We start from the raw sequence: 21,149 nt of genomic DNA on the forward strand, positions 1-21,149 counted from the left end.
GGGGGGGGGGGGGGGGGGGGGGCATGTCAGAAAGATAGAGAGAGAGAGAGAAAGAGAGAGATACCCCCTTGGCTAAATCCACAAACAAAGATGTCCTTAGGATTTGTGCCAGCAGTGACCACTTTATCTATCATCGTATGAACGTTCTGAACTGCTTTGAGCACACCAGATTCATCTTTTGGGGAACTCTGATGCATGATTAATAAAACAAATGCATATCAACATCAAAGTGAATCAGCTAAAGATTCCCCAACAGAGACCTACCACTTGGCTGCAATAAAAAAACCTTACAACAGAACAATTGGTAGTCAATTTAGGGTGATAACGAAGACAAACACACTAGTCATCATCCAGTAGTGTAAAGCACTAAAGCTTGTCAATCAATCAAGCATTTAGGTATTTGCATATTTCATACGTTCTGGTTTGACAATTTCAAGAAATAGGACAGAGACATGAATATCAAGCACAAAATATTGCTGCTACAAAACTTTAAGCCTTTTGTTTCAACTACCGCATTACTTTACCAACTTATTTATAGCATTTTAAATGATTCTAGTCTTGTTTCAAACATTGAAATGCAGAAAAATCTCATCACACGAAGAAAGACATATCTCAAGTTAAATATATAGATGGAGTTACAAAGAGATTCTAAGAAGTATAGGCACGAGATAGAAACTTACAGCTGTCACTGGTATTTCTTGTATGTCAAACCATGATGGCATCGCAGCACCATCTAAACAAAAGAATGAGTCATGAGACATGAGATGCATAACATATCCATAAAAACTTGCCAGTAATTAAATTTGTTTTCCAAAAGCAAATGAGGAATTGTTCTATAACCCATTAACAGTGCAAGAGTCAGCTCACTAACTAACCACGACATCAATAACAATTAAGTTGTGTTATCAATGGGAGCATAAAATATCACTTAATTAGTCCAATATTCTGTTTTCTCAGTTGTATAACAAAGCATTACTTACTGCAAACACAAAGTTATCTTAGTAGCAACTCTAGCTCCTAACCCCTAAAACCTTGTATCTGCATCACAGCTCTACATACCATTATTACTGAATTTTTGTGCTCTTAGCAAAATTTTTATTCTAACATATGAGTTGCAGTTTTGAAAAGCCATATCACATGATACCCTTCCTATTTTTAAGAAGACAGGACCATGATATAAGTTAATAGTTGCTTTGTGAAGTCTACACATCCAAACTCCAAGATGTGATGCATGCTGATCCACTACAGTGATGTTGTAAAACGTGTTCTAGAAAGTATTCTCCGCGTTAATAATTTAGCCATCAATTTTTGCATAACTACTATAATTCAGAGCTAAAGTAGATCCTGATTCTTAAATCATTCATCAATAAATGTTTGCTCCTTGACTCACTGTTGCCACTAAAGGGGTTTATCAGATGCTAAAGAATAGAATCAAAATGTTGAAAGAGATGGATCACAGAACCTAGTCATATCCTCTCCACTCATCCCAATTCTCACCATTTAATAGAGAAAATAGAGAAGAAAATTTGGGAACCAAGGAATTATGTTGGTCTTTCATTAGTAACACAGTTGAATAGCAAACTTCCCAAATTAATACTTTGACTTAGCTACACCATTCCATTAAACAGTAAAATGAAATTCCTATATGTATGCCATGTAGAATTTTACATTTCAAATACTCTGTAATAGAGCTCTCAGTGAGGCCATGCCAGCAATCAATATTCAGAACACTTTCCCAACCTTGATTTCCACCCCCTTGTTTCAGCCTTTTTTTTCACATTTCATACTGATTCTTCTGTTACTTCTGTTATCTTAGGCCAACATTTACAAAGCTCATTGCAGTGAGCTTCATCCCTCAAAGAATAAGAATCACAAATCTAGTCAAACAGAGCCCACAACATACCCAGTAGGCCAGGAACACAAACCACTTTATTCCATTCACTCTTATCACAATCAATTCAATAACAGGATTCTTTACTGAATCCACTTCTTTTCCTTAACCCAAGATGGCAAGATGCAAACTTTCTCCATCAATCACCAAATATCTCCCTCACCTCCCGCAAACAACCCATTCTACCAATCTACCATGATCACGAGAAAACAAACTTGAAGAATGAAATGGTTAAAAGACAATACACACACACACATAATTCTTATCACAGTCAATTCAATAACAGAATTCATACTCAATCAACCTCATTTTCCTTAACCCAATATGGCAAGATGCAAACTTTCTCCGTCAATTACCAAAAATCTCCCTCACCTCCCACAAGCCAACCCATTCTACGATGACCCTTATTGATCCGCACAAAACAAACTTGAACAGGAAAGGCAAATGGTTGAGACATATACACAAACACATCATATACACGATGATATGGGGACTTACTATTACACGTGACTGGGGTGTTGGGTGCAGAAGGGAAAGACCACTTGGTTGTCTTGAACTCGGGAGCATTGAAGAGATTCTTAATGTGTTCATTGGCGGGACCCGAATCGCCCAACCCGTGGAGCCACATGATAAAGCTTCGGGCCATCGCATCGGGTCTGCCGTAAACCGGGACCCGCGGACGAGGGAGTACGACAAAGAAGCCGGTGACGGCGACGGTGATCGTGAATACAATTGCTGGCTTTAATAAGAGAATGAATTTGGAATTCATTTTTGCATTTTCATGGTGATGCCCTACTCTACTCTTCTTCCTCGTACACTATTTCTGATTGTTTTTTTTTACCCAGAATTTTTAGGTAGCTATCACGATCATTTTTGTGTGAGGAAAAAAATAAATAGATTAGCAAATCCTTTATTCTATTTTTTTATAATTAAATTACAAATACTTATTTCAAAAAAAAATTGCAAATACGTATTTAATAACTTTATTTTATTTTATTATCTGATCATATTAAGACGAAATAAAAGAAACCGGTAAACTATTCAAAAGGATTTCTTGACTAATAAGTGGACAAAGAGATTAGTTAATTGTTCAAATGAGGTATACACTTAGTAATTTCACATGAATTCAGCAATATATTTGACAAATTTAGTTAATTTTGGAATATTAAGATAAGAAAGTAAAGGTATTATAATAAAATACTAAATGAGTTAAATAATATGTAACATTACACGGCTAGCAATTGCTTATGCATTGTCTGTGTATTTGTATATCTCAATTCACTAACTTCAATTGCACTGAGGTTTATATGGTAACGAAGAAAAAAATTATGTTTTTACCTTTCTATTAAAGTATCGAATGCTAATTACAATTTCCTAAATATGAAAAGAAAGAAAGAAAGAAAAAAAAAGCATATTATGGCCAAGGCTTGTACTGAGTGTTCACTGTTGCAGGGCTAAAGCAGGCTGCAATATAGTACCAGGCCAAAGAGAGGAGAGTATTTCACTGAGGTGAAAATCTATGGTACTGGAGTTAACTCTGTTCAACTTTCCTTCATTTCTTCTGATTCATCTTTTAGTAAGTCATTTTCTCCATCACCAGCCAAGCCCAAACTCAAATCCAATGTGCTTTCATTTGTGTTGTGTCCATGTGAATTGCTACCCTCTGGAGCCTGACACAAGAGTGCAATTCAAAAATTTGTAAACAAAGGCATGAAAAATGACTGCTGTCTCGTTATGGCATCTCCAACGGGAGAGAAAACTCCTCCACGTGAGCAGAAAAATAGCGTGGGATGGGGAGAGGCAAGGTGGAGAATGTATAGATGCTTTACACCTTGTCCCAAACAAAAGAAAAATAGAGAAAAGTGTGGCATGGGTACTAGCGGGATGAGAAAGTGGTGAACAACTGTCTGTCACTTTTCTGACTCTTTTGTTAATAATGTGGAAGAAGAAAAATGTTCATGCATTGGGAATGCCCTTAGGTTTAGAAAAATCCTAATTAGGTCACAACCTAAAGAAAACAGTCACAAGTAACCTGAGCAATTTATAGGTAAGAAAAGGAACACTAAATAAACAGTGTCAACACGTTTCCTTGAGCGTCCACATTTTTGTATATTATTTGGTTTTTTCAGAACAAATAACTTGGGGATGGGGTTCTTATTAGTGTGGGATGTGTTTTTTTTCAAGGTTCATACTTATGCAAATGAATGGATCTTTGCAGGTTTTGGTCGCAGGGAAATTTGCAGACAAATCACGCAGGTTCGCGTTTCGCGCACCTGCTGCGCGCCTAATGGCGCGTAAGTCCCATTTGTTTTTTTTTTTTTTTTTTTTTTTTTACTTTCCCTGACAGCCTCACGTTTTTTTTCTATTTCTCTTTTTTCTTTTCTTTGTTTTGCTTCTTCCCACCTCCTACCTCTCTCCTACATGGACACAATAAATCACTATGGGGGATCAACAGATAAAGATGCTCTTAAGTTATAACTTAAACAAGTTTGAGAACCTAAAAAAGAGGGAAATGCCAAAAATAGTTAGCAAGAACACAAGAAATTAGCTGCATGGTGTCCGGGAGCTGATCATATAAATCGCATAAGCTCCTCTAAACCATATTTAGAAATATTTCTGCTACCATAGAAATCAAAGGCAAAGAGCTCACACAATTGGAATATACAAAGAAACACTACTTAATTAATTTCCCTCGCTGACCTAGTTATGTTTTTAATATTTGGAGAGAGGAAGTCTCTGATGTACCTGATTTTCCTCCATTGTGGCATCATCGATGTTTGGTTTTTCATCTGAGCCATCAGCCTTAGAAGTCGGCTGGCCTACATCCGTTTCAGTGTCTATTGGTTTGGCTTCACATTCAGCATCTTCTATGGACTCATTTTTTTGTTCTTCAAGCACAGCAATCTATTGCAGCCATTCAGAATAAATAAAGGGCAAAAGGAAAAACATTACACCTAAGAAGAATCAAATATGCAATAACTTTCGGTAAATTCAACAGACTGGTAATAACACCTGCTACAGTAGTTTTAACAGATATTGCTGTTCACTCATGCAAGCAAGAGAACACAAAGCAAGTATGCAGATTGCAAAATGTCAGTGTGTTTTACAGCAAGTAATAGAATGCTCAAGATTCAATAAGAGGAACTGGAAGGTATATGTCCATTGCCTCTCCTATTACTAAAAGTCAAATAGTCAATTGGGACCATGAAAGAACAGTAGTAATTCGCAATCTGGCATGCATATATTCATCATAACTAGAGTGGAGAGCTAGCATTTTAAAGAAGGCAATAACTTCATTGATCGAGTCAGTAACATGGTAGTCATAATAGACTAACCAATTCTAACACAAATTTTCAATCATATGCACTGGGCTGAAACATTGCAGTGGCATGAAACCCATAGAAAAGCAGGCATTCAACGACATCACTTTTGCTCTTCCCGCACAATTTTCTATGATTCATGCCAACAGTACAACTAAACTGTTAAAGAATCCTGGGAGACTAACATTTACTTCTTTCGAAAATGGGTGAGCAGGGAAACCAAATGGAGTAGGCGGCTAAAATAGCAACATGGAGGAATAATAAAAGATTAATTTACTTGGCATAAAGACATCATAACTCCACCAATCAAAAGTCTTTACATGAAACAGCAATATCAATGATTTATTTAAGAGAATATAACAATCAACCAGACCATCATGTTAACTTTCTTTCAGTTCAAAACTCTAGTGCATAAAAACAGATCACAATCTTCCAACCAAAGAAGTTCAATTCTTAAGTTCCAAGTTTAAACCCTCAAAATATTGCATGTTTGTACAGCAGCACTGTACAGTGATCGGCATTTAGGCTTTTAGCTAAACATCTATTCTACTTAATATCACTTCAACGATAAAATTGAAACCATAATAGTGCACACAATTCCTTCTCAAAACCTCAATTTGATTTACTACAAACCAAAATACCAAACTTGCAACCGATTGCGAATGCAATTAGCTAAATGAATTGAGAGAAAACTACCGGTATATACTTAAATTTCCGCTTCCGCGGCTCCTCCACAGCAACATCATCGTCTTTGGCGGAGCTTTTGGAGTCGTCATTCTTATCGACGCCGCCATTGCTGTTATTACTATTGTTATTGTTCTGCCTCGCAGTAATAGGTGTCCACTTGAGAAGCAAGAGATGAGAGCCATTATTTCCGTTAACTCCGCCGTTCGCCGTGGCCTGCTGATGATTCTGATTGACATTGCCGGAGTTCGGCGGCGTTACGTGGACCCACCTCTTCTTCCATTTCCTGACAGGACCGGTAAAAACGGTGGCAGGTCCGTAGCGTGTCGAGGATCGGCCGAGTCTGGCCCCCACTCCCTCCATTTCCGGCAACGCTCCGATCTGTAACCAAATTTTCCGGTTTTATGATCCTCCGTATTAATTTTGTATTGGGTGTTGGCGCGTCCACGATTTGTCGTTTTGCAGCATTGGGCCATAAGGCCCATTTACTTGTTGGCAAAACACATGTTCTTGTTACGCGGAATCGCTAATCTCATACGCCCCATGCCTTGACCCAACAAAATTATGAAGGGTAAATCTAGGGAAAAATTATCCATTGGACCCGAATTTAAAAATACATAATTTATATATTAAATGTACACAATTTTTATATACTATAGGTAAATTATAAACATTCAGTATGTAAATTGTGAACATTCAGTGTATAAAATTTATGAATATTTAGTATATAATTTGTGTATTTTGACTTGGATCCATGACAAAACTGCTTGGTGACTCAACCGATTAACAAGGGTTAAACTTTTGGTCACTGAGCACAATAAACTTTCTCATTTTGATAAATTGATCCCACATTACGTTAGTGAAACTCAATCATTCGTCTCTTATAACAAATTTTACCTTTGTGACCAGTTGAATTATTCATACGCAGAGTTCATATTCTTTTAGCGCAATATGTGGCCACAAATACATACAAGTATAAAAAAAATTACTTCAATCAATCATCGTTAATTGAACTAAACACATAAAATAAGACTGGTATGGTAAATACGTTGGTTCCCACAAATACGTACAAATATTGAGGTCGGATCGCGAAAGGATCATTTACTAGTTTGTTTGTAGGGTTAAATGGTTAATGTTTAAGCACATAAAACTTAATAGAGGTCATAGGATCCCGAGCATATATGTGGTAGGCAATAATGCCAAAAGTCTTCCACCATTTGTTATAAATGCGGTATTTATAATTGAGAGGAAGGAGACACACGTAGGGCCTCCAACATGCCCACCACATGGCGCATGTGCAATAGACGAGCTCGGGAATAGTGCCTCTCCAACAGGGTGTATCAAGATTTTTAAATATTTACTATAATAGGATCGGGCTAAGTGTACCTACTCCAAATGATTGCCCCGACCTAATTTGGTCAAGCCGATCTACAGGTAATGTGGGGCCAAAGCAATCCTCCGTTAGCCCGGTTGCAACCCCGAGGTCGAGGAGGGGAGGGGGGGTTGAGACCATGATCGGTCAAAGTCGAAAATGACTCCTCTCGTTGATCTAATCGGGGGTACCTAGTAATTGTTCGGTTAGAGGGGAAGTCCTACACGAGTAATATTCTCCATCAAAAGACGAAGAGAGTATACCAAATACATATGGAGGGGGTGAGTTCGAACGTCAGCGGAGTCATATTGACTCTTTGTGCTTCAATAGGTTGAGAAAGTAATTATGAACAAATACTACATTGTAACAGAGTCAGTAGTACTAAAAAAAGTATATAATATATTAACTGTAAGTACATAATATACGTTAATTGTAATATATACATAATATGTTTACAGTACTGCATAATATGTTAGTTGTATATACACAATATGCTAATTACAATAGGTACATAATTTATTAAGTAAAAGTATATAATATATTAATTACAAGTATATAATTTAAATATTATTTTAAATAATGATCTACAATATAAGTTGGACCTGACTCATGGTATATCAAGTGACAATATGTTGATTAGCTTACTGGGCCGGATGGAATCAAAACTGGGCTTATGATGACAATACCCATTTATCATTTCAGATGAACGGCCCTGATTTCATTTCATTACCCTTGTATTTACACTATGAGGGGTATATATATAAGCATATATATTAAGCGTAGGCAGCGCTTCTAGGGTTAAGAAGCTGAGAGCTGCAACAACGAACGTAGCAATCGTAGCTTAATCTTCAATGGCGGCGAAGAAGTCTCCCCGTAATCCTGAGCTAATCAGGGGCGTCGGCAAGTTTTGCCGGTCGAAGATGTACCACAAGAGGGGACTTTGGGCTATCAAGGCGAAGAACGGCGGAAAATTCCCTCACCACGAGAAGAAGCCAGCCGTTGCGCCGGCGGCCGAGAAGCCACCGAAGTTTTACCCCGCCGACGATGTTAAGAAGCCTCTCGTCAACAAGCATAAGCCTAAGCTGACTAAGCTTAGGTCCAGTATTACTCCTGGGACTGTTCTGATTATCCTTGCCGGCAGGTTCAAGGGTAAGAGAGTTGTGTTCTTAAAGCAGCTTCCTTCTGGCCTTCTCCTTGTTACTGGTCCTTTTAAGATCAATGGAGTTCCTCTGAGGCGCGTGAACCAGGCTTATGTGATTGCAACTTCCACCAAGGTTGACGTTTGCGGTGTCAATGTCGAGAAGATTGACGACAAGTACTTTGCTAAGCTGGCAGATAAGAAGAAGAAGAAGACTGAAGGAGAGTTCTTTGAGTCCGAAAAAGAGGTTTTGAGCTTTTCCTTTTTTGTTTTGTTTTAAATGACTGTGCTTTTGTGCTAACATTTATGATTATATTGGAAAATGTAGGAGAAGAATGTGATTCCACAAGAGAGGAAGGATGAGCAGAAGGCTGTTGATGCAGCTTTGATTAAAGCCATCGAGTCAGTGCCAGATTTGAAGGCTTATTTGGGTGCAAGATTCTCACTGAAGGCCGGCATGAAACCTCACGAGCTGGTCTTTTAGAGGAAAAGTCATGAACTTTAGAGTATTTAATATTGAAAATGAAACTTGTCTTGTTTATTTCTGTTTTTGGATCTTGTTCTATGTGAACTTGTTTTTTTGAGGATTTGTTTCACTATTTTATTGGTTATAGACACCTCAAATTAGAAATGCACTATGTGATTTTCTTCCTTGATGTCTATACTGACTTGTTTATCTTGCCAGTATTAGCTTATTTGCTGCCAAGCTTCTGATAGAAAATGCAATTTGAGTGTGATAATGAGCTTCCATTTGATTGATTCTGCTGGCTTTACTTTGTTGAACCAAAACTTGCCAACACAATTGAGTCTTTGAATGTCCTTTTTCACTTCACAATTCTGTATGCTTGCTTAGAAGTTTGCTTTCCATTAGGCATGGGTGGTTATTGAACTCATTGCATCTTGAAAGAAACAATATGGGTTTTGTTCCTCGGTGATCTCTCTTTGGATGTTTTTGTTTTGTTTCATTGTTGGAATGAAATGCTAATAGTGATTGCATGTGGACATTGTGTTATTATAGTGTTTGACTTGTTGCTACATTGTACCAAGATTAGGGTGGATATATGAATGCCCTTCATCTTGACCTGCCAATGTGGCTGTAGCTACATAAATTCATTTGATTGTGAAGTTAACTGGCCGATTGTTGTTCTCTCCTGTCAACAAATCTGCTTACCGAACTTCACACAATTTAAAAAATATCTGATTATATGAGGTGATTGTGGTGTGGGCTTTTTTAGTGTTCAACTTGTTGCTACATTGTACCAAGATTTAGGTGGATATATGAATGCCCTTCATCTTGACCTGCCAATGTGGCTGTAGCTACACAAATCCATTTGATTGTGAAGTTAACTGGCCGGTTGTTGTTTTCTCCTGTCCACTAATCTGCTTACCGAACTTCACACACTTAAAAATACTACGTATATGATTATATGAGGAGATTGTGGTGTGGACTACTATAGGTGTTCAACTTGTTGCTACATTGTACCAAGATGTGGGTAGATGTTTGAATGCCCTTCATCTTGACTGCCAATGTGGCTGTAGCTACACAAATTCATTTGATTGGGAAGTTAACTGGCCGGTTGTTCTCTCCTGTTGACAAATCTGCTTACCGAACTTCACACACTCCAAGTATCTGATTATATGGTGTTGAACTTGTTGCTGCATTGTACCAAGATGTGGGTAGATTTATGAATGCCCTTCATCTTGACTGCCTTTGTGGCTGTAGCTACATGAATGCATTTGACTGAGAAGTTAACTGGCCGGTTGTTGTTCTCTCCTGTCAACAAATCTGCTTACCGAACTTCTCACACTTAAAGGACACATCTTTGATGTAGTTTGTTTAATGCATATCTTAATTAGGCTTTCCTATACCTCTTGGTTCTTGCAGGATAATGTTCCTATTCTGCAGTTGTATTTGGTAGATCATGAGCCTGTAAAAACTGTTTAGACACCAAAACCACATGTTCAACCAATTCCTTGAAGTGTAAAGGTGTGTTGGGTGATGTAGTATAGCTAATTACAACACTGCGTTCCAAACAACTTCATTTTGTACTTAACACTTTGTTGTAAATTTGTTTAATAATGTAATGTGATGGTTGTATACTAGTTATGACCAAACTGTAATAACACCTCAAAGTTTCAAATCTCCTAATACAACTTTAAACACCCTTTTGATTTTGGCCTAGTTTGATAGAGTGGTAATAAAGTTAATATTTGTATGTCCCCTTTCCGGCTTGACTTTTTCCAGGCAAGCTCATGTCATTTTAGAAAGAAAGTGTGGTGAGAGTATAGAGAAACTTGTAGTTATTATCTAAATATGTAATTGTTATATTGTGGGTCTTAATTCAATACATAGAATTTGACTTTATAAGGTATAGAATTTTGTTCATAATACAACTACACATAAACACATATAATGAATATGAATTCTGTGCATTTTAATTTATGTTCATTATACTGTTTTTATGTGTGTATTATGAACATGAAGACATGTTCACAATATAAATTGCCCTAAATATGTGCACATTTTGGTGCTATCCTTTTCGCGGCTAGCTAATGTCATTTGAGAAAGAAAATTGCTTCTTTTATCGTTTTTCATTGAACTAACCCAATTAGGAAAGAAAGTATGGATCCAAGAGAACCTTGGGTGGAAGTTTGACAATTAACTAGAAATAGAAGAGAAAGAACAGGAAGAAAGGGAAAAGTCGCGCCAGAAGAACTGCTTAATTAGTTATGAATTACCACCCACCACTACAACAAAAAAAAACCCAGAAGGGGGAAACAGTAACAGTATAAACTGCAATGATGAACTCTCAATTGAGCGAGAGGAAGCTGTACACGATCCTAGGCATCTTCACTCTGCTCTCAATTCTCTATCTCAACTTCAGCGATCGTCTCTTCAGCTTTTCCTCCATCCCGTACCTATGGCAGCCGAAGATGGAGTTCGCGGGAGTCAATCGCACCAGATTCGTTATTCTCAACAACGAACGAGGAGGAGTAGAAGACTTTTATATCAATGGGTGGAATTCTTATTGGTTGATGGCGGAGAGCGTGTGGGGTGAATCCAGACAAAAGGTCTCTGAGATCCTCGAAAGAGGAGCTGCCATGGGATTGAGCGTTTGCCGGACCTGGGCTTTCAGTGATGGTCCCGCCGCTGGACCCAATGCTCTTCAGCTCCACCCTGGCGTCTTCAATGAAAGGGCCTTTCAGGTTCCTTACAACCCTATCCTCCTCCTCCTCCTTCTTCTTCTTCTTCATGACATTCAATTTACTTTGATTGAGTACACTTCATGTTTTTGCTTACAATTACAAGGTTTGATCATTTGGCTTTAGATTTGTCATGAAAGGGTCTTTAACATTCCTTCAATTTTTCCTGTTTTAGTCTTTTAACTTTACCTTTTTAACTTTACCGTTGCAATATACACCTCTAATCCTTCAAAAACGTCACAGTTTAACATTTGGAGCAACAAAATATTAAAATTTTACTTCGAGCATGGGTACTTTACTATTTTTCTTTAATATTTTTGTTTAATTATAATATTCTTTAGTCTAGATATTTCATTTGTAAAATACGAAACTTGATTTTAACATGTTCATCGTATAGGAACGATCTACTTTCATTGAAGTAGAAAACTTTAGGGAAGAAGGTTGTCAATTTTCTATTTATTTGCCGACAAAATGCCAAAATTGAAAAAAGTTTTGTTGCTTCGGGGCTGAGGCGTTAAAAATATAATTTTAATAGTTTTGTTGCTTCAGAGGGTAAAAATTTTAAAACTTTAATAGTTTTGTTGCTTTAGATGCTGTGTATATATATATATATATATATTTGAAGAGTTAGGGGTATATATTGTAACGATAAAAAGTTAAGGATTAAAACAGTATTAAGGAACAAACGGACTTAAAATGTATTTTTCCCTTATTTTTTCTTGATATTCAATTTAACTTGCTGAAGATTGTATTTCTGTCTTGCATTTTTTTTTTTTTTAAATCTTTGTGTTGGATTTGTTGCCATGATAGGTCTTGAATTTGATTGTGTTTGGAGGATAATGAGCTTAAATCAAGCTTAAAAGTGATAACATAGGAAATAAGTGATCATCTTCTTGTATGGATGATTGGTGCAGTGGTTTAAAATTCATGAGGGTTTAGACACGTTCTGTTAATCCATAACATTCCTTTTGTATTTTGATGATATTCAATGAATTCCAGGGATTAGATTATGTAGTTGCTGAGGCAAGGAGGCATAGAATAAGATTAATCCTCAGCCTCGTCAATAATTTGAAAGCGTATGGTGGAACTACTCAATATGTTAGGTGGGCACAAGAAGCTGGTGTCAATGTCTCTTCTTCCAGTGATTCTTTCTTCACCAACCCAACTATAAAAGACTATTACAAATCGTACGTTAAGGTATACTATATCTTAGGTTGTTAATTTCCTTTAAAGTTCTACTTACTACTTCAAATTGTGTGTTAAGGTATACCAAATCTTAGACGTTAATTTCCTTAGAAGTGAAAGAACAGATTGTATGTAGTGTACCTATTACTATCCATTAGCGTCTTAGTTGACTATACCCTTGCAAGATTTTCTTTATCAAGTGATGAAATAACAGCAAAGGTAATAATTTTGTTTATAATGGATTCTTTTGAGGATTGCATTGAAAAGTTTTTCAAGTAATACACTTTAAGTGTCATAATGATGGATATGTAGAGTACATGTGTTTATACAACGGGTTCTTTTGGCATCTCAGGCTGTTGTGACTAGAAAGAATTCCTTAAGCAGAATTAGATATTCAGACGAACCCGCCATATTTGCCTGGGAACTCATAAATGAGCCTCGATGCACATCCAGTTCATGTGCTTCCGATCTTCAGGTGAGTATTAGCTTGTCAAATTCAATTTATTAGAGTTTTAGGCTGAAGGTGAATAAAATTGCTTCTGAAAAATAGTCAGCTAAGGTAACAGCCAATGTTCCATTCTTCTCATAAAATGATCCTCTCAGCGATCAATAATCTCCTCCTGTATTTAATAATTGTCTCGAATTCTATTATTTTCTGAGCTTTTAAGACTTGTGTAACTGGCGAACAGGCGTGGATTACTGAGATGGCTGCATTCATTAAGAGTTTGGATCATAAACATCTTGTGACTATCGGGCTCGAGGGGTTCTACGGTCAGAAAACGAGAACAAACCTTGCCGTGAATCCCGGAGAATGGACAACTTCCCTCGGTTTGGACTTCATACAGAACTCAGCAACTAAAAACATAGACTTTGCTTCTGTTCATGCTTATCCTCAAAGCTGGTTAGTGAAGTTATAATACAATGCAGGAATGTGATATCTATTTTCAACAACAATAGCAAGGGTAGAACTTCATGATTTATAAAGCTGGTTAGTGAAGTTATAATACAATTGCTAAGTGCAAGTAATCAAGAATGTCTTATACGTTATAACATGACTCTTCTGGACCCAAGCCCTAAGGTCTTAATTTTAGCCTTCATTCATAAACTTGATACTCATACATAGTTTTCTTCTGATCATAGGATCCCGGGTGCAAATTTAACCAGAAGAATAAACTTTCTCTCGCGCTGGGTGGATTCTCACATAAACGACGGGGAAAATGTCCTGAAGAAACCCGTCCTGTTCACAGAAGTCGGATTTCCTTTGGGTTTGCAGCCAGGAGGGTCTTCTGAAAGAGACACTCTTCTGAGAATAGTTTATGACAGGATTTACGAATCAGCCAAGAACAGAAGAGCTGGAGCTGGAGCCTTATATTGGCAGCTATTAGTAGAGGGAATGGGGAAACAATACGGGGATCGATTCTCGCTAGTCGCGTGGCAGCACCCTTCAACTCTCAAGCTGATTACAGAACAATCTTTCAGGCTGCAGAATGCATCTTCTTACCAGAGGCAAACAAACACAAACCTCAGTCATGTTTCAGCCAAAACACCATAGGAGATTAGCCAAAGGTTCAATGCAAAGAAAACAATATGTTGAGAGTGGGAATGTTGTCTTCCTGGATGAATGATTGTTTCACAGTTACAATGTCGGTTTGATACGATCTCACATTAGCTCGGCTCCTTCAAGAATAGAGTAATACATAAGTCGGGACCAAACCCCCACGGTTCAACAACAGCACAGCAAAGTTAGGTACTCAAGTCAAACCTTAACTCTACCACGGTCCACGAAAGTTAGTCTGAGAAAAGAGGTTTGACTCATACAATGCCCCCATTCTTGAAGGAGCCGATGTGGGGTTGTATTATAGTTTATCTTGAGTCGAGTTTGTAAGTTGTAGCGCCTTGCTAGGTAAATGATACAAGAACAACATTCATTAACATTGTGAACTTTCCATAATCAAGATTATAATGATCTTTTGAATAAACCTGGTATGACTCTATGACAGTTTAACAAAAAAGTATAAGATGTCTCACATAAAACCGTCTCACACAAGATGCCTTCCTCTATAGATATGGACAAGTAATATTACTTGGACTAACTAGTTTTTTATGCTTAACAAACTGGATAAAGGCAAGAACCTCTTGGCATCCTTTCACATCTGGTTTGTTCCTCAAAAATGGAGGAAAGAAAAGCCAAAAACTGGTGAGGATGACAAAGGAGAGAGACAGTGGCCCTGAGACGATTCCAGGCAGGCAAAACCTGCCATTAATGGCTTTCTTGGCGCCAATCTCCATAGCCAAACAAACTCCATGGATGAGGAAGAAGCACATCACTTCTCCGCTGGGCTTCACCCTCCCAATATTATAGAACACAACCTCATGCATGATCCCGGAGACCAAAAACGTCGCCGCCACCGCCGGGAGCGCCGACCACTTCTCCGGCAGGATCCGGGCCGCCGCCACCCGGACCGGGTCGTACACGGCGGGGCGGAGGATGTTAGTCACCATGAGATTCCACCTCCGCCCCCAGAAATCCTGCAGCGAGGTGGCCAAATGCGGGTCGTCAAATGGCGGCTCTAACTCTACCCCGTCCTTGCTCAGAACCGGCCCTACTGCCTTGACAGCAGCACTTATAGCTGTCAAGGATAGATCCAAGACGAAATAGATATGACAGCAGTAAAACAACATCAAAAGCTTGGGAGGAACATTCTCGTAAGTGTACACACGAAACAGCATTCCCAACAAAACCATCTTCGTCAAATAATTCGCCGGCGACTTGCCGGTTTTCTTCTCCGGCGATCTCTCATCAAATTCTTGAAACTTGATCGGCAAGCAAGCTAAGGCCACGAATCTGGAGAGCGGCAGCGGCGGGGAAGAACACAAAGGGCCCCTCCCAAACGCGAAAAGAAGAAGCTTGAAGCTCCCCAGCCAGCCTATCAAGAAAGCGGTGCCGCCGCCCAGATTTGAAGAGGTGAGATTGAGAGGAAGAAGAAAGAAGATACCGGCCACCGGAAGAACGCCGGAAAGTCTTGAAAAATTGGGTTTTGGGAAAAGATTACCAATAAAATGGCAGTAACACAAACAAGCCAATACAGTAGTCCATACCATAATGAAATTGTTGATTTCTCCTTCCATTGTTCTCTTGGGTCAACAATAGCGATGGTTTCACCTTATTATGTGCTAAAAGGTCGACCAACAATCTTTGATTGGAGGGAAAATTGACTGAAATGGGAAAAATTGGAGGAGATAAATTAATATGGCAAAAACTTGTGTGGGACTTTCTCACAATGAGACGGGTCGGATCGGGTCGGACCAAGATGCAAGTGTGACAATTATATGCACAAATGTCATACTTATATGCTCAAATGTAATACTAATTAGGAATAAAATTTTTGTTACTTATAAGGGTAAATGTAATACTTTTAAGGGAAAATATAATACTTTTACATTTTGATTTAAAAGTATTATTTTTTTCCTAAAAAGTATTATATTTGCCCTTATAAGTATGTGACATTTGTCAACATTACTTATTATGAAAAATGTATTACTTTTTCTCTTATAAGTAACAAAAATTGTATTCTTGATTAGTGTTATATTTGAGCATATAAGTATGACATTTGCATGGTGCTTTGACCCGACCCGACTCGTCTCACGAATAAGGATCCATGAGACGGTCTCACACAAGTGTGACCCAATTAATATAATATAGAGTTTTTAAAACTTTGACGTACTGGTTAATATGTTATCGTAAAACGAATTCTAAATGCAGTGGTGAAAGTTACCAAAACTTTTTTTTTTTTTTTTTAAAGTTTTGGTAACTTTCAGTTGACAAAGAAAGTTAACAAAACTTTAAGTTGTTGACAAAATAATTTGCGTATTTATGTCCAAGTTTTAAATTTTGCTTATTCTTTTGATATTTTTCCATTTCCGCTTATTTTTAGTCGATTATGCCGTTGGGAGTAGGGCAAAACTTTTTGGATTCTTAATTGAATAATACTAATTTTGTATTTTGATTTTACCTCGCAAATTGCCAACTTTTTTTTGTTTTGTTTTTGTTTTTATAAGTATTACATTTTCTTACATAAGTATTATAACTTTTATCATAAGTTTTAATGTTATATTTTGATTTAAAAATATTACAATCAAAATATTATATTTTTCGTTATAAGGATTAGTCTTTCTATCATAAATAACAATTAAGCAATGATTAGTATTACATTTTCTTTCACAATTAACTATTCAATCATAAATATTACATTTTAATTTAAAAATATTACTCCCTCTGCCCCATTTTACCTGTCCTGTTTACTATTCATTGGTCAAACCAACTCTTTCTTCATTGCTTATTTTTTTTAGAAATTTTAAATTATTTTTAAATTTGATTTTTTTTGTGTTTAATAGTACTTTTAATGTAGTTTCTAAATATATAAATTTTATATACAAATACTAAATTTAATATTATGAAAAATTGAATTAAAAATAACTCCAGTCAAGCCTCGTTAACCGAATCAGACAAACAAAATGGGACGGATGTAGTATATTTTACCTGTCTCATAGATAATAACTCGTAAGACAATATCACATGAGACTCACTCGTATAATTTGTGAGTTATTATACGTAAGTGAAGTTTATTTACTATATATATTTGAGTATTAATTGTGGACTTTCTCCGTGACCTAAAAGAAAAAAAAATTATTGTTGCGTGTGGAAATGGATGTAAGTATGTTACGGAGTGGAATAAATAAATAAATGAAAATCAAAACGAGGGTTGTAAATTAGGTATGAGATTAATGATAATTTAATGTGAAATATAATTAGTGGATAATGACGTGCAAAAAACAATTTCGTGAGCCACATGCACACATGATAGTACACATATTTAATATGATCCAGTTGCGTGGTCATCATGTGCTCACGGAAAGGATAGTCAAGTTATTGGGAGAAGAAGCATATATATATATATATATATAGGAATCTATTCAAATGTGGTTGCGCCTTCCTGTGCGGTCGGTGCGGTTCACACCATTCAATGTTAGAAAACGCACCACAATGAAAATACACAAAAACACTATAAAACACACACACCCAAAATAATGCACCATAACTCCCCTGCTCCAAATGGTGCATTTGCTAATATTGTGTGGTGTATTTTTACATACATAGTGGTGTGTTTTTTGGTGATGCGTACCTAATGATGCATATTTGTTTGATGCATTTTCTAACATTGAGTGATGTATATTTGTATACATAGTAGCGCGGCCGCACTGACCGCACGTTAATGGGCAGCCATACCTGGTATGATCATATATATATATTCCAATTCTAAGGGCTCTCTATATCCCGATCCGTCAGAGCATTTGAAATGATGTAAATTACGATTATATATTTCAATTCTAAGGGCTCTCTACATCTTGATCCGACAGAGCATTTGAAATGATGTAAATTACGGTAATTCAATGTGTCTTAGCAGACATGGTCAAATGTCGTGCGCACAATAAATCTGTCCACTTCAAACATTGTAGGGTCAATTTTTTTATTTATTTTTATTGAGCTTGTCGCGTACGATCATATTACATAGGAGCAAACATATTTTATGTATTGATTTTGAATTTACTGTTTAGTTTAATTTCAATATTGTTTTAAGGTTTTTCCTTATCTAACATTTATGATTTATAATTAAAATCATGAATATTGTGAATCACTTCAAGGCATACAACATAAATCATGGAAATTAAAGTATATTTTTTTAAAAAAATATTAAAATGAAAGGGAATATTCATACATACAACACCATCAAGCCCCCAAAGCCTTGCATCCTCCTAGCCTTACACGGCAATGGCACCATTGTCTATCAAAATCTCTTAAATATTCATTAGAAAATTGACAAATAACAATAAAATATAAATCTCAAAAACTCACCAATCCTATTTTGTCATCTTTTACACGGTAAAATATATACTTCTCACAAGTCAATTTTTTCTTAAATTACTCTAACAAGTTAGTTAAGAGCCTCATTCCATCCGATAACTTAATGTTTTCATAGTAATATAGGACCACAACCCACCTCATCAACAACGACTTCATAGCAAACATACGCACAATGGCACAAATACATTATAGTAGTTTAGTACGTGCTCCATATATCTAATTACTACTTACCACACGAATATTATGATCAAAATAAAGATATTTAGTGACAAATCTTTTGTGACATTTCGTAATTTAGTCACAAATAATATCATTTTGTGACCAAAAAATAATTCGACACTATTGAGTAGGATAATTGTGATAACTTTAATTTTTTTTTTTTGGTCACAGATAATATAGTAATTGTGACAAGTAAGCATTTATTACGAATAAGTTGTCACTGTTACTTGAATAATAATGTCGTATCATACGTTGTCATCACTAAATGCATGTGTATTTTAGCGGCATTATAATTATGATGAAAATGAATATAATTGTGACAAAATATAATGTGGACACAATTTTTTTTTACTTTTTGTGACAAATAGTTGTTGGTGACTCTTGTTTACAATATTTGTGACAATTTTTTTGTCAATAAAAATATAATTAGTTAGTATCATTAAGAACGAGAAACAAGTGTGAGAAAAAAATACTTGTTGGTTTCACGGCTTAGGGCAGTCGATTGGTGAGCCAATACTACCGTAAAATACTATGTGAAAAGTGAGAACGTGCGAGAAAAAAAATAGGACAGAGTAACATTTGGTTCTTCAAAAAGCGGATCCGTTACAATGAGATCCTGAGGGTTATTTATACAAGGAATTAGGCCCTCTAGGAGGCAAGAAAAGGGAAAATAACTAGAATTTAAGCTTAGAAGTTCCCGTGTTATCGTTGTTCGTAGCGGAGGCCTCTTCCTACTAAGTGCCTTGCGCAGTGAGGACTGATTGCCCTCTGTATTCCAGCTTGAGTGCTTGATTAGTGGTCCAAAAATATACAATTATTAAACGATTTAAATATTGAATACACAATTTACAAATTGAATGTTTACAATTTATATACTTAATGTTCACAATGTTTATATATTATTAAATGTTCACAACTTACATATTAAATGTAAACAATTTACCTACTGAATATTCACAATTTATATATTAAATGTTCACAATTTTATATATTAAATGTTCATAATTTACATATTGAACGTTCACAATTTACATATTAAATGTTCACAATTTTATATATTAAATGTTCATAATTTACCTATTGAACGTTCACAATTTAAACAGTATATATATTATGTATTTTGACTAAAATCCAGTTGGCAAGATAAATCCGAGTCTATGACATAGCTATTACTCTTTTCACATTCACCCCTAAAGCACTTAAGAATTAACTCCTTGTGCCTAGTATCAAAGCTACACCAACATCCTTCACAAATGCGCCCAAATTCGCGTACTCCGCAAGCGCCATAACCAAGAATTCACACCGCAACAGCAACAGTTACGGTAAGAACAACCAACAGACGGTGAGCGTAACAAATCCAAGGGTCAGGATTGTCCCAAGTATTCCCGGCAACCGGCCCCGGCCCTCAGCGCCTTCTTCACGACGATCTCGACCGCCACGCACACGCCGTGGAGCAAAAAGAACCACGTGATCTCCCACGTGGGCTTGACCTGGCCCAAGTAGAAATAAATCAGTTCATTCATTAGGCCCAATACCATGAACGTGGCAATCACGGCCGGGTACGTGGCCCACTTACGGCCCAAATACTTGTCCGACACGTCGTAGAAGGGACTGTATACGGTGGGGGGCATGATATGGTTTACCATGAGGTTCCATCGACTTCCCCAGAAATCCTGTAAAGAAGAGGAAAGATATGGCTCATTGAACGTCAGCTCCAGCTCTAAGCCGAGAACGGCGCGAGCCAGGGCTGCAACAAAGGCGAGAATAATATCCAGGAAGAGATATATATGAAAATCGTATATAATCAGTATAACTGTAGGATTTATGCTATCACTATAATCATATATTCCGATGATCAAACCCATCAGAACTGCCTTCAATGCATAACTCACAGCAGATTTCTGGCGATTCTCATACACTTCCACCGGGCGGTTTCTCTTTGAACAGCTTATTAGGTGAGATGATCAGTGTCCGATACTTCTGGACTTTTCCCTCTGTTTAGTTTCATTTACGAACCAATTGAGCTGTCTGTGCTGACCTGAATCCCGTCCTGCAGAATAAGTGTTGTTTGAAGAATCTTGTGTGTGTTTCTGGTGGATTTTGATGGGCAGGCAGGCGGTGACGAGGAAACGGGGGAGAGAGAGAGAAGGGAGAGGGCCATGGTTGAACGCAAGCAAGAGGAGCTTGATCACCCATCCGAATCAGCTAGGGAT

General features: G+C 37.0%; 5 protein-coding genes, 4 non-coding genes and 1 pseudogene across 9 annotated transcripts in view; 6 read left to right on the forward strand and 4 right to left on the reverse strand.

Annotated features, from left to right (window-relative positions):
* LOC116031949 (probable carboxylesterase Os04g0669500) overlaps positions 1-2,754 on the reverse strand; it is a 5,235-nt gene extending 2,481 nt beyond the window's left edge. Inside the window, exons 1-3 of the mRNA XM_031274323.1 lie at positions 2,390-2,754; positions 681-733; positions 65-188 (exon numbers count right to left, since the gene is read on the reverse strand). Coding sequence (XP_031130183.1) covers positions 65-188; positions 681-733; positions 2,390-2,660 — 448 coding nt within the window. The 5' untranslated portion in view covers positions 2,661-2,754. The remainder of the gene's footprint in view (positions 1-64; positions 189-680; positions 734-2,389) is intronic.
* A 471-nt stretch (positions 2,755-3,225) lies between these two features.
* On the reverse strand, positions 3,226-6,263 carry LOC116031466 (uncharacterized protein DDB_G0283357-like). Its single transcript, XM_031273686.1, has 3 exons — positions 5,908-6,263; positions 4,637-4,795; positions 3,226-3,561 (listed from the first exon to the last, which is right to left on the reverse strand). The coding sequence occupies exons 1-3, from the start codon at positions 6,256-6,258 to the stop codon at positions 3,433-3,435; spliced, it is 639 nt and encodes a 212-aa protein (XP_031129546.1). The 5' UTR covers positions 6,259-6,263; the 3' UTR covers positions 3,226-3,432.
* A 1,795-nt stretch (positions 6,264-8,058) lies between these two features.
* Positions 8,059-9,089, forward strand: LOC116032799 (60S ribosomal protein L6-like). The gene is made up of 2 exons (XM_031275517.1): positions 8,059-8,652; positions 8,734-9,089. Exons 1-2 carry the CDS (start codon positions 8,119-8,121, stop codon positions 8,887-8,889), a joined length of 690 nt encoding a protein of 229 aa, XP_031131377.1. The 5' UTR covers positions 8,059-8,118; the 3' UTR covers positions 8,890-9,089.
* Positions 9,090-9,496: 407 nt separating this feature from the next.
* LOC116033752 lies at positions 9,497-9,592 on the forward strand. Its single transcript, XR_004100924.1, has one exon. It is a non-coding gene; the product is annotated as a small nucleolar RNA snoR109 (small nucleolar RNA).
* Positions 9,593-9,713: 121 nt separating this feature from the next.
* On the forward strand, positions 9,714-9,809 carry LOC116033755. The gene has a single exon (XR_004100926.1). It is a non-coding gene; the product is annotated as a small nucleolar RNA snoR109 (small nucleolar RNA).
* Positions 9,810-9,935: 126 nt separating this feature from the next.
* On the forward strand, positions 9,936-10,028 carry LOC116033756. Its single transcript, XR_004100927.1, has one exon. It is a non-coding gene; the product is annotated as a small nucleolar RNA snoR109 (small nucleolar RNA).
* Positions 10,029-10,119: 91 nt separating this feature from the next.
* Positions 10,120-10,215, forward strand: LOC116033754. Its single transcript, XR_004100925.1, has one exon. It is a non-coding gene; the product is annotated as a small nucleolar RNA snoR109 (small nucleolar RNA).
* A 759-nt stretch (positions 10,216-10,974) lies between these two features.
* On the forward strand, positions 10,975-14,773 carry LOC116032972 (mannan endo-1,4-beta-mannosidase 6-like). Its single transcript, XM_031275726.1, has 5 exons — positions 10,975-11,612; positions 12,609-12,806; positions 13,147-13,269; positions 13,484-13,695; positions 13,935-14,773. The coding sequence occupies exons 1-5, from the start codon at positions 11,205-11,207 to the stop codon at positions 14,344-14,346; spliced, it is 1,353 nt and encodes a 450-aa protein (XP_031131586.1). The 5' UTR covers positions 10,975-11,204; the 3' UTR covers positions 14,347-14,773.
* On the reverse strand, positions 14,719-16,061 carry LOC116032973 (acyl-CoA--sterol O-acyltransferase 1-like). The gene has a single exon (XM_031275727.1). It carries the CDS (start codon positions 15,921-15,923, stop codon positions 14,853-14,855), a length of 1,071 nt encoding a protein of 356 aa, XP_031131587.1. The 5' UTR covers positions 15,924-16,061; the 3' UTR covers positions 14,719-14,852.
* A 3,993-nt stretch (positions 16,062-20,054) lies between these two features.
* Positions 20,055-21,132, reverse strand: LOC116033401 (annotated as a pseudogene).
* Between the last annotated feature and the right edge of the window lie 17 nt (positions 21,133-21,149).

Source organism: Ipomoea triloba, chromosome 10 (assembly GCF_003576645.1).
Source record: "Ipomoea triloba cultivar NCNSP0323 chromosome 10, ASM357664v1".
Classification (NCBI taxonomy): Eukaryota; Viridiplantae; Streptophyta; class Magnoliopsida; order Solanales; family Convolvulaceae; genus Ipomoea; species Ipomoea triloba.